The 13,294-nt window shown below is 38.3% G+C and overlaps 1 protein-coding gene across 5 annotated transcripts in view; it reads right to left on the bottom strand.

Annotated features, from left to right (window-relative positions):
• The window catches only part of kif21a (kinesin family member 21A), a 70,804-nt gene that overhangs the window by 31,708 nt on the left and 25,802 nt on the right, over positions 1-13,294 (bottom strand). For all 5 annotated transcript variants that reach the window (XM_084733338.1, XM_084733334.1, XM_084733335.1 and 2 more), the window contains exons 2-10: positions 9,346-9,568; positions 6,741-6,923; positions 5,315-5,455; positions 3,614-3,745; positions 3,345-3,515; positions 2,422-2,537; positions 1,707-1,902; positions 1,384-1,573; positions 1,144-1,210 (exon numbers count right to left, since the gene is read on the bottom strand). In XM_084733338.1, the coding sequence (XP_084589464.1) occupies positions 1,144-1,210; positions 1,384-1,573; positions 1,707-1,902; positions 2,422-2,537; positions 3,345-3,515; positions 3,614-3,745; positions 5,315-5,455; positions 6,741-6,923; positions 9,346-9,568 (1,419 nt within the window). The remainder of the gene's footprint in view (positions 1-1,143; positions 1,211-1,383; positions 1,574-1,706; positions 1,903-2,421; positions 2,538-3,344; positions 3,516-3,613; positions 3,746-5,314; positions 5,456-6,740; positions 6,924-9,345; positions 9,569-13,294) is intronic.

Below are 13,294 nucleotides of genomic sequence, written 5' to 3'. Positions count from 1 at the left end.
ACTTTTACGCCACCTTTCACTCATGCACTTCCATGTCTCACTGCGGTCAATATTTTTGAGTTTTAGAATCTAAAGTTACTCATTAATCTTGTTTTTGAAAATGTGTTATGTTTCTCCTTTCTCATACCCACTTCTCTGGCAATTAGTGCAGGTTAAATCAATGTGTAGGAACTATTTACAGTTAAACACATCTGTAAGGTTTGTTTTCAAGTTATCATAAACTTCAAAGTAATCTGAGAGGTGGAGATCATAATCAACAACGGGGCTGAGTACACCTTTGTATGTCCAGTATAGAGTGCAGCAGGAATGATTCCTAAAACCTGGAAATGAGTTAACATATTTGCACCTATGGTTCTCTCAGCTCGAAGTTTGTTTATGGCCTAACATTATCTTTTCTTTTTGGTGATTGCATTTACTCTTAAAAAATCCTAAAATTTGTGTTCATCTGTGAAGATAATCTTGCTTAATAAAACATGAAAGTACCATAAACTCTGTATAAATCCAAAATTAAAATAAAAAAAAAAAATCCATCTGCTTTTTGGGGAAGGAACAAGAGCAATGTTAACATCTGTGTCAGCCTGCAAAAATACATCACCCCTGCAGAACTCTACTGGGCAAAAAAAAAAGAAGGGCATTGTGATAAATAGGATAAACAAAGAAACAAACAGCCCCTATTGTGTTCCAATTCCACACAACATACTACATACTAAGCAAGTTTTGCGTGAGCAGTGCATTCACATACTAAAAGTAAAAGTAAGTTAAGTAATAACAAAACAAAATTCTCTTGATTTTTAAGTGTGGTCTTGAAGGACACTACTGTCCCACAATTTAATGCAAAAAATAAATAAAGAAGCCAGAAGAAAAGATGGTAAAGCAGCTCCAGGAACATGTAAGAAAACAAAAACATTAAGTACTAAACCTTTGAAAAAAATAATAATTTGCAGTAATATTCAATATTCACAGTCTGAGTTGCATTCATCATCAGGACTTGTATCGATTTATGTTAATAAAAATAATGTTCATGCACAAACTAACAAAAATACAGTATAGATTACAATCAAGTATTACTATTATACCCTGTAGAATAAGTATGCTGAATGGAATTTGTGTACATGAAAATAATCTACAGTCAAAGTTGCTTACCTGAGGTCTTCAATCTCTTTGATGTAACCTTGAATCATGTTTCCAATTTCTTCAGTGCCACCTTCACCTGGAAGAGAAACAAGATCATTGAAGAGGGGAAAGAATGAAACAGCTTTTCACTATGACTTTGCAGAATTTTGCAAATTACAACAAAGACAGAGAAAAAATGATTAAATGTAATAACAAATACTTATTTACCAATACTCAAAAGGCTTTATGAATGTGTAGGTTTGAACCTACCCGCTTTGGCAAGGGCCTGGTTGGCCTGGTCACTGAGCAGCTGGGTGAGCCGCGCCCTCTGTGCATCGATGGTCTCTTGCATGGCTTTCACTCTCACCCTCAGGTTGCTGTTCTCCGTCTGCAGCATGGAGTTCTCGTGGAACATGTCACTGAAGCTCTCCACGCCGTCCTCACCTGCCATGCGCTTACCCTGCAAGGAGGCAGTACAGAGGACTCTTAAAAATGTTTTTTTTCCCTTTGACATGAAATAGTCCCTGGTTATTTTCACTATTAATTAATTTTTTTTCAACACAGCCCCCTTTGAACTCCTCCTCTGTCCTTACTGTTTTGTACTCCATCAGCTCCATCTGCAATCGAGCGATCTCTGTCCTCAGAGCGCTGATCTGCTGGCTGGCCTTGTCCTGGTTCACCATCACCTTGTTCTTGATGTTGCGGGCTCGGTTGGCGTACTTTAATGTGTTCAGTGTCTCCATGAAGTCACGGTCAGATGGGCTGATGCACGCAATCATCACTGTTTGGCTGAGATAAGGAGGTGGATATTTATTAATGTTTGGTGCAGCTGCACAATCTGGACAAAGACTGACATACATTTTGATAAGTGTGTGTAACCATGTGTTTCATGTATGGTAGATTTAAAAAATATGAGTCATATTCAAACAGCAAGCAAAGCAAAACCACTGTAAAGCATGTAAGCTGATGTGTATTTTGATTTGGATTTTGGTCTACTATTTGTCTATTTAATTAATAAAATAAATAAATGTTCAAAATGGTTATTTTCTCATGAATATTCTTTCTGTTCTAACTAATGGATGATAATCAATAGTTGGCATGCAATGCTGTCAAACACTGTATATTCCTCTGACTGTTTTGGATATGTGAATCTAAATTCTCAATATCAAGTTGTGTGGTTGAATTCCAGTTTTGGTTATAGAAATTTGGTTTGCTGATTAAAAATTAGAAAATTTTGACCACCAAGATGGGGAAATTAAAGGAATGTTAGTTTGGGGAAAAATGGTGACATCAGTTCAGTCCACCAACCTGTTTCCTCCTAATGAGTCCTGCAGAAGTCGAGTGAGTTTGGAGTCTCTGTAAGGCACATGTGAGGCCCGCTTGCCTCGGTCACCCAAAGCACTGATTACATTCCCCAGAGCGAGCTGCAGCGACAGAGAGGGAGGCAAAGAGGAGAGGCATATTTAAATGTACAGTCTGACAAATAATATACAATAAATGAACATATTCATCATCACATAAACAGGGTAGTTATTCCATGGCTTTTCTTTTTGGATCATTATCCAAATAAGGATCTTTGAATTCAGGTTCTCAGTATGGTGGAGGAAATCACGACTTTCACCTCAGTATTGACTGTGCTGTCTATCTGAACCTTTTTATTTATCGTGTATCATTATTATTTGAACTATGCATATATCTTAACAGCACTGTATATTATGTATAAAGTATAAAACAACTTGGGATATTGTCATAATTTTAGCATCAAATTATAAAAACAGCTGTAATGAAATAATAAGAACGTAATGACAGATGTAGGCCTGTGCATTTCAACAAAGGCAAGTAAAAAGAAAAAAATAGAAAATTTCCAGCTTTAAACAACCTTCGTGACCATTCAAGAATAGATTTCTGAGTTCACGAGGTGCACCTGAATGGAACATGAAGTCCTGACTGAGCTCCATAAGGAAGCCTGTGCATGTTGCTGAGTAAAACAGCAGACATTATGTTAAAAAGAATTTTATCCAGTAAATGATGCCTCTTGTAGCTTCAAATGTAAAATGTTTACATATTTTTGTTCTTCCTCTGTGCATTATGTTTCCTGCAGGATGAACAGTTATGAAATTTTGCCACTAGATGGCAGTCACACCCCAGAATAGCAGTGGCTCTGGCTTCTCTGCACCACTGAGTGACTTTACAAATCCTGCTGAGGGGACACAGAGGAAGGAGACACTCACCAGTCCACAGTTGATGGAGATGCCCTCTTTGGCTCGATCGCCCGTCGCTCCGGTCCTCTTCAGCCTCTCAGAACCAGCAAGGTCCACAAAGTGAAATTTGGCTGTCAGCGTCTCGTACTCGTCCATCTCAGAGTTTCCGTTGGAGACTTTGTTATCAGTCTCATTATCTTGCTGCATGACAATAACACACACAAAAACTAGTTAGCTTCACAGCACTGTGCAGCTGTAGTATTCTTGTCATTTTCAAATAGTACTGAGACCGCACTAACATTGTCAGAGGCACAGACGCGAACTTGGCACAGGTGGATGGTGAAGATGGCGTGAGATCGAGAGCTCTGGACATTCATCTGAGTGCTGGCTGTGGTGCGAGACAGAGCGCCCAGCTTCAGGCACTGCATCATCTGAACAGGCAGAGAAAGAGCTTTAAATATTAACCCACTGGTTGAACACACTGTGATACAGCTGTAAGAAAAAAAATACTCTGCAGTATCATAAAAGTAAACATCAGTGCAGAAATGAATAATATATGAATAATAAATGAATGAAAATACGTTTGTAAAGGCCATGTGGTGGTTCATTTAAATTAAAAATACATAATAAATGAGAAATGTATGTCAATTTATAATTCTCATAATAAGATTATAGCCAATAAATATCAGCTATAATTACATCTAATTTGTTGTTGTTGTTGTTGTTGCTGCTATGTCAAAGCATTTAATTTGAATTCTTAAGGAAAATGCTCTAAAAAAAAGTTTTTTTTTGATGAACTGCTAGAAAAAAATGAATGAATAAATAAATCTTGGTTTGGTCAGATATATGGAATATTAAATCATGCATCTTATCTTATTGGTATCTGTTGTCCATCCTATTTTTTTTTTTCAATGACATATGGCAAACCCTTTTACATAAAGTGCATTTCAAATATTATATTCATATACATCATCCATCGATGTTTGACTGAATGCCCAACTTTGAGATTAATGTAATAAACACAAGTGAAAATAATAATAAAAACAGTGAAAATATGTACAGTTCAGGAGTGATCATTTCCATCATGTATCTGTAAAAATAAAGCCTGTCTTTCATTACAGCGTGTTACATAATCAACCCATTTTTCCCAGCATGAGACAAATAATGCCAATTTTTATAATTGTCCATTGTAATGTCCATCCATGTATTTAAAGTTGCACTCTCTTGTCAGAACCATTTCCAAAAAGTCCAAAAGACGTGTTCTTACTCTCCAGGGGCACATGACATCTGAAAATATTTTGTAAGACACCATGTATCCTCTGCAAAAGTCTTGAATAGGGAGGAAATCCCAGAAAACATGATTTGCATTTAAGTATCCACAGTTTCTCCAACAAACTAGGGAGTTGCCATCCTAATGGGATTTCTGAGAGGGCGTAGTAAAGAACCTTATGAGGCTTTTCCAACTAAATTCTCTCAGATTTGTGAACTGACACACTTTGTTGTTTTTTTGGTTTCATATACAAAGTTAGGTGTGTTTTAAGATTGAATAAACAATAAAATGCAGCATGTGATTTTTTTTTACCTCTTTGTTGACATAGTGTATCTGCAGGTATTGATAAAAGTCGATTTTCTAATAAGAAGCTTCCTTTAAGCAATTCATAACTTAGCAGTGTTCCTCTGTTCATTATGTTGAATGACCATATCTACTTTTAATAATATAGAAAAAAAAACGTCAACATAAGTAAAAATGAAAATGAAATGTGAAAAATATGCAACACTAATTTAAAACAAATCTTAATCTCTGATAAATCATCAACATGAAACCAGCGCTGCCCGATGAAAACTGACCCACACACACAAAGTTCACCCTGAAGTCCTGTTCAAAGACTCACCTTAGTTTAATAATCAGGCACATCCGTATCAATAGTCGCTCGAGCATATTCAAACTTTATTCCATTAACAAATGCAATTACACTAGACAAGATGCTGATGTCCTTTACCTCAGCTGCAGAGCACACAGTCCGTGTGGTCACTCCGACTGTGTAGATTCCCCCGTTGGCATCCTCGTGGATCTTAATGTGAGATTTCTGCTTCATGTCTCGTGTAGAGTCAAACAGGTCCAGAACTTCCTCATTATAAAGCTACAGGAAGCCAAAACACACAAAAATTTACCAGGTTGATACATCTATAACCTAAATTCACAGAATATTTGAAGGCTTTTGGAGAATTTCAGACCAGGAAAACACTATCTTGAATTGCTTTTAGGAGCAATGAAAGAACCAAAGCAAAGAAGCAAGGCAAACAACTAAAACCTATTTTTGATTAAAAAAGGTTTGTAAATTTAAAAGTGGACACCAATAAAGAGGACAACTGCTGCCTTCCAAAGTCACAATTTCCCCATTGAAATTTCCAGCGTCCATTCTCCAAACACATACCTAAATATTGCATTTCCCAGTGGAAATTACCCCTTTGCTGATTTCCACACTAAAATGTTTTAAAAACACTTATCTATCTGTTAAGTGCAAGAGTAATTATCAAAGTGATCTGACTCAGGATGTAAGAAATGTTTCAGTGCCTCTCTAATAATCCAGTGTGATGTACATAGTCCAAGAAAAAGATAAAGGCCGGGTTTGTTTTTGGGTGATATTTGCCCTGATTAAATATATCCTCTCAGTCAATCGTCATCATCCACCACCAAAAGCACAAAGTTTTCTCCCTGACTGCTAAATAAAGAATCTGTAAAAACTGCAGTGACTGATCTCATTTCTTTAGAGACTGATTTCATCTTCTCTGCAGCTTTTATTTACCCGAAAACATCTGCTACTCCTTCAAGACTTCGTCTGAATTCCTCTGGATGCTGTTTGAAGAAAAAAGCTTTTTGCCTCTTCACTTGACAATCTGGGGAATAACTGCCATGCAAAAGAGGTGAAATTTAAAGATTATGAATAGTATGTTGGAGACTCATATTTAAAATGATCACTATCTGCTTTATGTTTGATTTTTGTGCATGATATCCACATTTCTTGGCCACGACTTCAGTTCCAGGTCTTCTCCAGGAATCTGAACACTGTCACAGTGTGATGGACCGGCACAACTGTCTCCTCACATCATTCCTGTTAACTCTTCCCATCCAGACTGAGACACCACCACCATCCCCCCCAGCACCTCGTAACCCCCCGATGACAGCTGCTGCAGTTCAATTGTCAGTGTGGATGTTTTCAAATGATGGAGGGCTGGTGTCAGAGCTTGTTAAACGAGCGGTGTCAACAATATAAGCCTGACCCATGACATCTCTGTAAAGCTCGCCCCAAAGCTAGTGACAAAGACGTTATACTTATTTGTTTTATTTAGTTTACAACTAAAAGCTTCCAGGAGCAGGTGAAATAAGAAACCATTATTAATGATGCGGTGAAGCTGGATATTTACCTCAAGGAATTGGGCGTTGATTTTAAATTCTGGAACAGGGCGTCCCTGCTCCTGGGCGGCCTGTCGGCGCTCCTCGATGCCCTTGAAGAGGTGGTGGACGGCGCGGGGGATGATACCCAGCTCCTCGTCTACGATGTTGACGTCAAAGCCCGTCCCCATGGTGTAGGTCTTCCCTGAACCCGTCTGTCATACAAAAGAATCAAAAATGAATCAATAAAATGTAAAAGCTCAGGATGATCACAGCTTTTCTTTAAAAGGGAAATTCACCGATTTCATACATCAAAGTCTGTTTACAGGCCTTAAGGAACCATACTGCATATGTGGAAAAACTAAAAAAAAAGTTGATGAAGACAGAATTAAAAGGTTATTTAACTTTAATGTTTATAAGCTGGCTAACTTTGTTTCTAAAGCTTGGAAAAAAAACCGTCAGGTTGGTTTACTTGTTTAACATTAATTGTAATTTTGTGGCTCCACAGGCCTCATGTGATGTCACAAGTGAAGGCTGACTGAAGAATGCAAGTAAAAAAAAATGAGATTGGTCACTAATGTTGGTGATAAGATTCAATTCCAGTTCATCCCAAAGGTTTTGGATGAGGCTGAGATCAAGACTGGGGGAATCGTTTCTTTATGTGCATTATAAATCCTTCGCCAAACTATTTTCTTAACATTGGATCAAGACTGTTGCCTACAAAATCATTTTATGCATTAAGATGTCCCTCATCTGGTACTAGGGGTCCTAGTCTGAGCCCTGAAAAAAGAGCCTGAGGAGGGACAGAAATGTCCACATACATTTGACCATGTAGTTTATGTCACTTCTGCCCTGTAAAGTACATTTTGTACATCACCTTATACAACTAAAGAACTATAATTATCTTTGCAATCTGTCATGTTGTGTTTTAATTTACTTACTTTTACGCTAAGTTTATAAATTTTATTTTAATGTGATTTTTGATTTCCTACGTTTCCCAGAATGCCCTTTGACATCCCCTAGAGATAGACACGAATCATTGCATTTACCTAGGGGCTATACCTGTGGTAGGAGAGAGTTTTCCTTCACAATTTTTAAACTGACTGTTTGCATCTTAGAACACTGAGTAGACATGTTAACATTTAAGCATGTTATGTTTTTGCAAAAGGAAGAAACCAGAATCCCCCAGTTTTTCGCTTAAAATGACACACAGCTGATATCAAAGTCATTTTGATATAAGACACAAAATTTGCTCTCTACATCATTACAGTCTGTTTATATCTGCAACACAACCGGGCACAGTTCTTGTGATGCAGCCGAGTGGGTCGGTCTAAATCTAGATTAGTCCCTGTAAAGCCACAGAGGCAAACAGGTCTGATCCAGGCCAAACCAGCCACAGTGAGTGTGTGTGTGTGTGTGTGTGTGTGTGTGTGTGTGTGTGTGTGTGTGTGTGAGAATGTGAACGTGTTTTCAGAAGTAGGCCAGCAGTGACAGCAGCAGTTACTGGGGAGATATGGGTTAATATGGACATACATTAAAGATGTATAGCTGTCTAAAAGGTGTGCGTGCAGTTGACTTCACTTTTTAATCGTGTGCGTGCCATACAGCGGGAGCTATGTCGCCACGGCAACCTAAGCAGCAAGGGAGGTGAAGGGGAGGAGGAGGAGGAGGACTTGTGAGGCCCAAACTTGCATGTTATTTCCATGTGGTGAACTTGGTGATGGAAAAAAAGAGGGAGGTGGAGGAGAAGAGGGAGTAACTGAGTAGGGCTGCAATTTAAGATTACTCTTGGTATCCATTAATTAGCAGATTATTTTCCAAGTTTAGCTTTTGATCTATTAAATGTTTGAAAATTGAAAAAAGACCATAAGATTTTTCCAAAGCCCAAGGTGACATATTCAACTCATTCTCCCTAATTGGCTCCACAAATCTTTCTACACACCCCCTGACAATTGAAGAAGTACCACTAGTTAAGATTCACTGCTCTGTTGTAATTCTACAACTGCCTCTTCTGTGTATACTCATTGCATATTTATTCATCTTGAAAGACGAATAATCCCCCTCCTCTGTTGCTCCTCCTGAGGCCTCTCCTTCCTTTTATTGCTGTGGTTGTTTTTTCTCTTCCAAATCAGGGGGGGCTACATAGACTGTAAAGCTCCCTGAGACAAAAAATGGGCAAAATAAATTAAACTGACATAAAGTCATGCACATTGAAATCAGGAACTGAACCTATTAATGTCTGTGCAAAAAGACAGATTTTATTTTATTTTATCTACAGACAGAGACAGGCTAGCTGTTTTCCCATTTTCAGTCTTTACACTAAGCTAAACTATCACCGCCTGGCTGTATCTTCATATCAAGTGTACTGACATGAGGTAAACATGGGTCCTTCTAACCATCTAACTTAGAGCAAGAAAGCGAGTAAGTGTATTTTCCTAAAATGTCAAACTATTCCTTTAAAACACAAGGTCACAGAGGTTTGATTTCCAGTCTAGTCTCCTCTGGTCTCCTTTTACCCAAATGTCAACACTGTCCACCTCTCAAACACCCCCTTCACCATATCACCATTTCCCTGCATCCACCCAGCAATAAAGCACCGTCAGTGCTGCAGCTGTGATACAGAGGACAAAGACTTGCCTGTCCGTATGCAAAGATGGTGGCGTTGTAGCCCTCGAAGCAGCCCTCGATCAGCTTCTCGGTGCAGGTGGTGTAGATGGAATCCTGCTGGGAGTCCATGTCGAACATGTAGTCATAGGTGAAGGCTTTGTCTTTGCCCAGGATCACCTGAGGCTCCCCGGGCATCACATACGTACAGATGTGACATCCCTCTATCTTCTCCCTGGCCAGCTGAGGACGAATCCTGTGGCAAACCAAAAAATAATTTGAGAGATTTGTTGAGGTACAAAATGAGGAGGTTCACTCTCTGTTCACTTTATCAGGTACATCTACATAATGAAATGCAATGAAGTGCCTCATATTCTACATTTTAGTTTATTAAATTCATGTTTAACGTGTGGTACAATTTTAAGTTTTGTGTACACCAAGATTTGAAAAAAGCAGAGCTTTCTAGCAAAAGCTACCTTCAAATGTAATGAAATGCAAAAAAAAGGAAAACAATTCCATTTTAAACATTTAATACTTCCTCTTGTTAAACAGAAACACAGGTACCATCGCTTGCAGGGTTCCATACCTAATTTTTGAGAGCTTATGTTAAGTCAATGTGGGTAAGAAAAACATGAACTAAGGTAAGAATAATTTGTTGGCATCACACAGCCAGCAGTGAGAAGAAAATTCCAACCCCACCCAAACTACTGAGCCAAAATAATTTAAAAAATTAAAATGATTATCTGTAATTAGTGCATTATAGTTAAACAAAATAAAAAAAGCAGAACATTGACAAAAAGTCACACCAGGAAAAGAAATAAAATTTTACAAATAACATAAAAACCTTAACTTCTTTCCCTGTGTGTGGCTATGTATTCAAAATACCAAACACAAGATCAGCATTGTAATGGGAGATGGAAGCGCTGCATGGCTCAGATGGCTTGTCTGACAGGTGCTCTTTAGTGAGGCAGATAAAAAGTACAAAAAGACAAAATCCAGGAAATCTTACTTGAGTCATGCAGACAACCACAAGAAAAAAAAACACTAAGGCACTCTGTCTTCTGACGAAACTGCAGGAAAAGTCAATTCTTCAAGCAAAGGCAGACCTACGTGTCTACGTCGTCATCAGGGTCATCAGACCAGAAGACAGCGTGCCTTAGTGTTTTTTTCTGTGTGGTTGTCTGCATAAGTCAAGTAAGACTTCCTGGATTTTTTGTTTTTGTAGAGGACTAGTATTACAGTCAGTGAAGCAAAGAAACAAGCACACAAAAACATTAGAAAACACAACCACTCTCATTGTAAGATTAGTTCAGTTGCTCCTCAGTGTTGCTGTACTGAATTACAGATGGTCTTCAAAAGTCAATAATCCTTAATATGTTATGAGAGTAGCCCTGAGCTGATCCAGGCATATTTTAAGGGATGAGTATCCTCTAAAACAGAGCTCCCAAACTTTTTGGGCCATGTACCCCCTTCTACATCCTGACCATGCTGACACTAGGGTTGGGCAATGTCTGTTGCATTAGCATATGATGATGTCCAAACTCAAACATCCTGATGGACAATGATATTGTTGATACCATTTTTATTTTCTTTTATACTTTTTATATGTAAGCATGTTGGACATCGATTACAAATTGAGCACAATCTGCCATATAAAGAAAATGATACATACATAGGCTCAGGAACAGATAGATTAGGCTCTCCCACTGACTGAAGACAGAGAGAGAGAGAGAGAGAGAGATGTGTGAGTAGACCCACTAACCTAGTAGTAATAATAGGAATGCCAAAATTACACCGCCATGACATTATTCCTCTTTCACTCCCCTAAGAGACAGCCTGGGCACCTCACTTTGGGCATCCCTGGTCTAAAATAAAGCAAATCCAAATTTGATCCTTTCTTACTGGACTTCACTGTGTTTTTGTCCTCCTCAACCTGCTAGTGTCGCAGCACGCTCTCCTATCTAGCTCTTTATAGCTTTATAACACTATGACTCCACAGTGCAAGAATGTGGAATAAGTCAGAGTTCAGGGACCGAGATTGGGAAAATAAACAGATTCACTAAACTCCACGCTAATTATCATTAATAAACCTTATTAGTCTACAGCTGTGATTTCAGTGTGTACATATATTCAATCAAGCAAAAAGGTAATGGGTTTGGTATCAGCAGATATCCAATATTTAAAAGGTATAACCTACAGTATTTTCCTTAGACAACAATGTATAGACTCATACCAACATAATCCCTTTCAGTCATCACTTAAGACTCACTAGAAGTGAGAAACCCTGCCCTCTGCCTGTATTTCTTCTTTTTTTGCCTCATTGTTTTGCTGTGCTCTAGATGTTTTACCAAACCAAAATCTTGGTATTTGACGTCCTGATGCTTGAACATATGTCACTGACTCTACCTCTCAGATCAGAGCAAAGAAACCTGATCAAGACATTCATATTAATTACACAACTCTCAGTGTTGAGCTGTTGCACAACTTCTCAAGCCATCTGTTGACTTTAAAAAAAGAATTTCTCAAGGAAAAACAAAGTACAGAAACAACTACGCAGGAATACCACATTATTGCTTACCATCTACATACAACAAAGGAAAACCACACCAAAATATTCATGTGCTACAATAGTTTAAAAGCTCAGTCTCCATCTGAATACAAACAGATCTTACCAACAACTACAAACATCGACAGCACATAAACTTTTTACAGTCCAGTTTAGAACAATGGACACCTGAAGAGGTGCAGTGACCTAATGTGTCGATTATTAAGCATTCATGAGAAACCGTAAAAAGTAAACCTGACCATAGTTACAAGCGTTATAGCAAGACAACTATAGCTATATTGAATGAATGCCTCAAAAAGGATCTGGCTGAACTTTGCTCCTTGTATTAGAAAGTGGTAATGTTGGACACTCATTTTCATCAAAACCTTAAAAGCTGCAGGCTATAATGTCCAGACTGACATTCAAAAACTCCTTTTGTCTCTACTGTCTGTGTCCTTGAATGCAGCCTCTCTGTATGTCTTTATACTGTTTGTTACACCATTTTTCCTTCACAAAAGAAATAAATGCTCACTTTCACTGCAGAATGAACACACAGTGTCACTGTCCCTCTTTCTCTCACTCCTCTTCCTCTCTCATGCCCACATTAAACTCGTTAATCCCTGCCAGATTTCAGTTGGCCAACATTCAGTACAGCATTATTAACATTCAGCATTTCAGACAGACAGACGGACAGATACGCTAAAGCAGTACATATTAACCCAGCTGGCAGGTTTTATAGGACAAAGTATTGGGTCAGAGTAGGATGTTGACCCTGCACTGTTGTACAAAAACACACATCTGCAGCAGATGAAAATGTACGAAATGAAGAAACAAGTTCAGTACATCCCTGTGATTTAAGATGGTCAAAATCACATTTGTGCAACACACAAGAAGCAGAGACAGCCAAATGAAGATTTTTTTTTAGGGATTCTGGAAAAACACTTTAAGCATTTACATCTGAAAGAGGTTTGTTTAATTTGTTTCAAATGGCTGGGTGTGAAAAATATGCAAATGCATCACTATAATGACCATGTGTGAACAAACTGTCTCCAGTTTACTGCTTAATGAAGAAGCTCCATTATTGTGCTAACAGTGGAGAGACTGTAGTGTGATTCACAGGTTTGATCGCCACAGAAATCATTGTACGTGTCAGCAGCACAGTAACTGTAACAGTAACTGCCAGTGGGCTTTCACAATAAGAGGACATAAATGTTAATTCTGGTAGAGGAGAGACTTGATGTTCTCTGCAATTAGGTGGAAAAATATATGTGCATATATTGGCAGTCGGCCAAAATGTTGGAAAATATAAGCATGTTGGATATCAGCAAAATCCAACATTGTGCATCCCTAACATTATTATAATCTAGCACCATGAAAAAGTCTCCATTCTTGCTTTCAGCAGGCAAGCAAAAAGATTTGCACCCACCCATTATTTCT

Source organism: Lutjanus erythropterus, chromosome 13, assembly GCF_056507025.1.
Source record: "Lutjanus erythropterus isolate fLutEry1 chromosome 13, fLutEry1.hap2, whole genome shotgun sequence".
Taxonomy (NCBI): Eukaryota; Metazoa; Chordata; class Actinopteri; order Lutjaniformes; family Lutjanidae; genus Lutjanus; species Lutjanus erythropterus.
The sequence above is the reverse complement of the archived record's forward strand: the minus strand, read 5'-3'. Positions and strand labels throughout refer to the sequence as shown.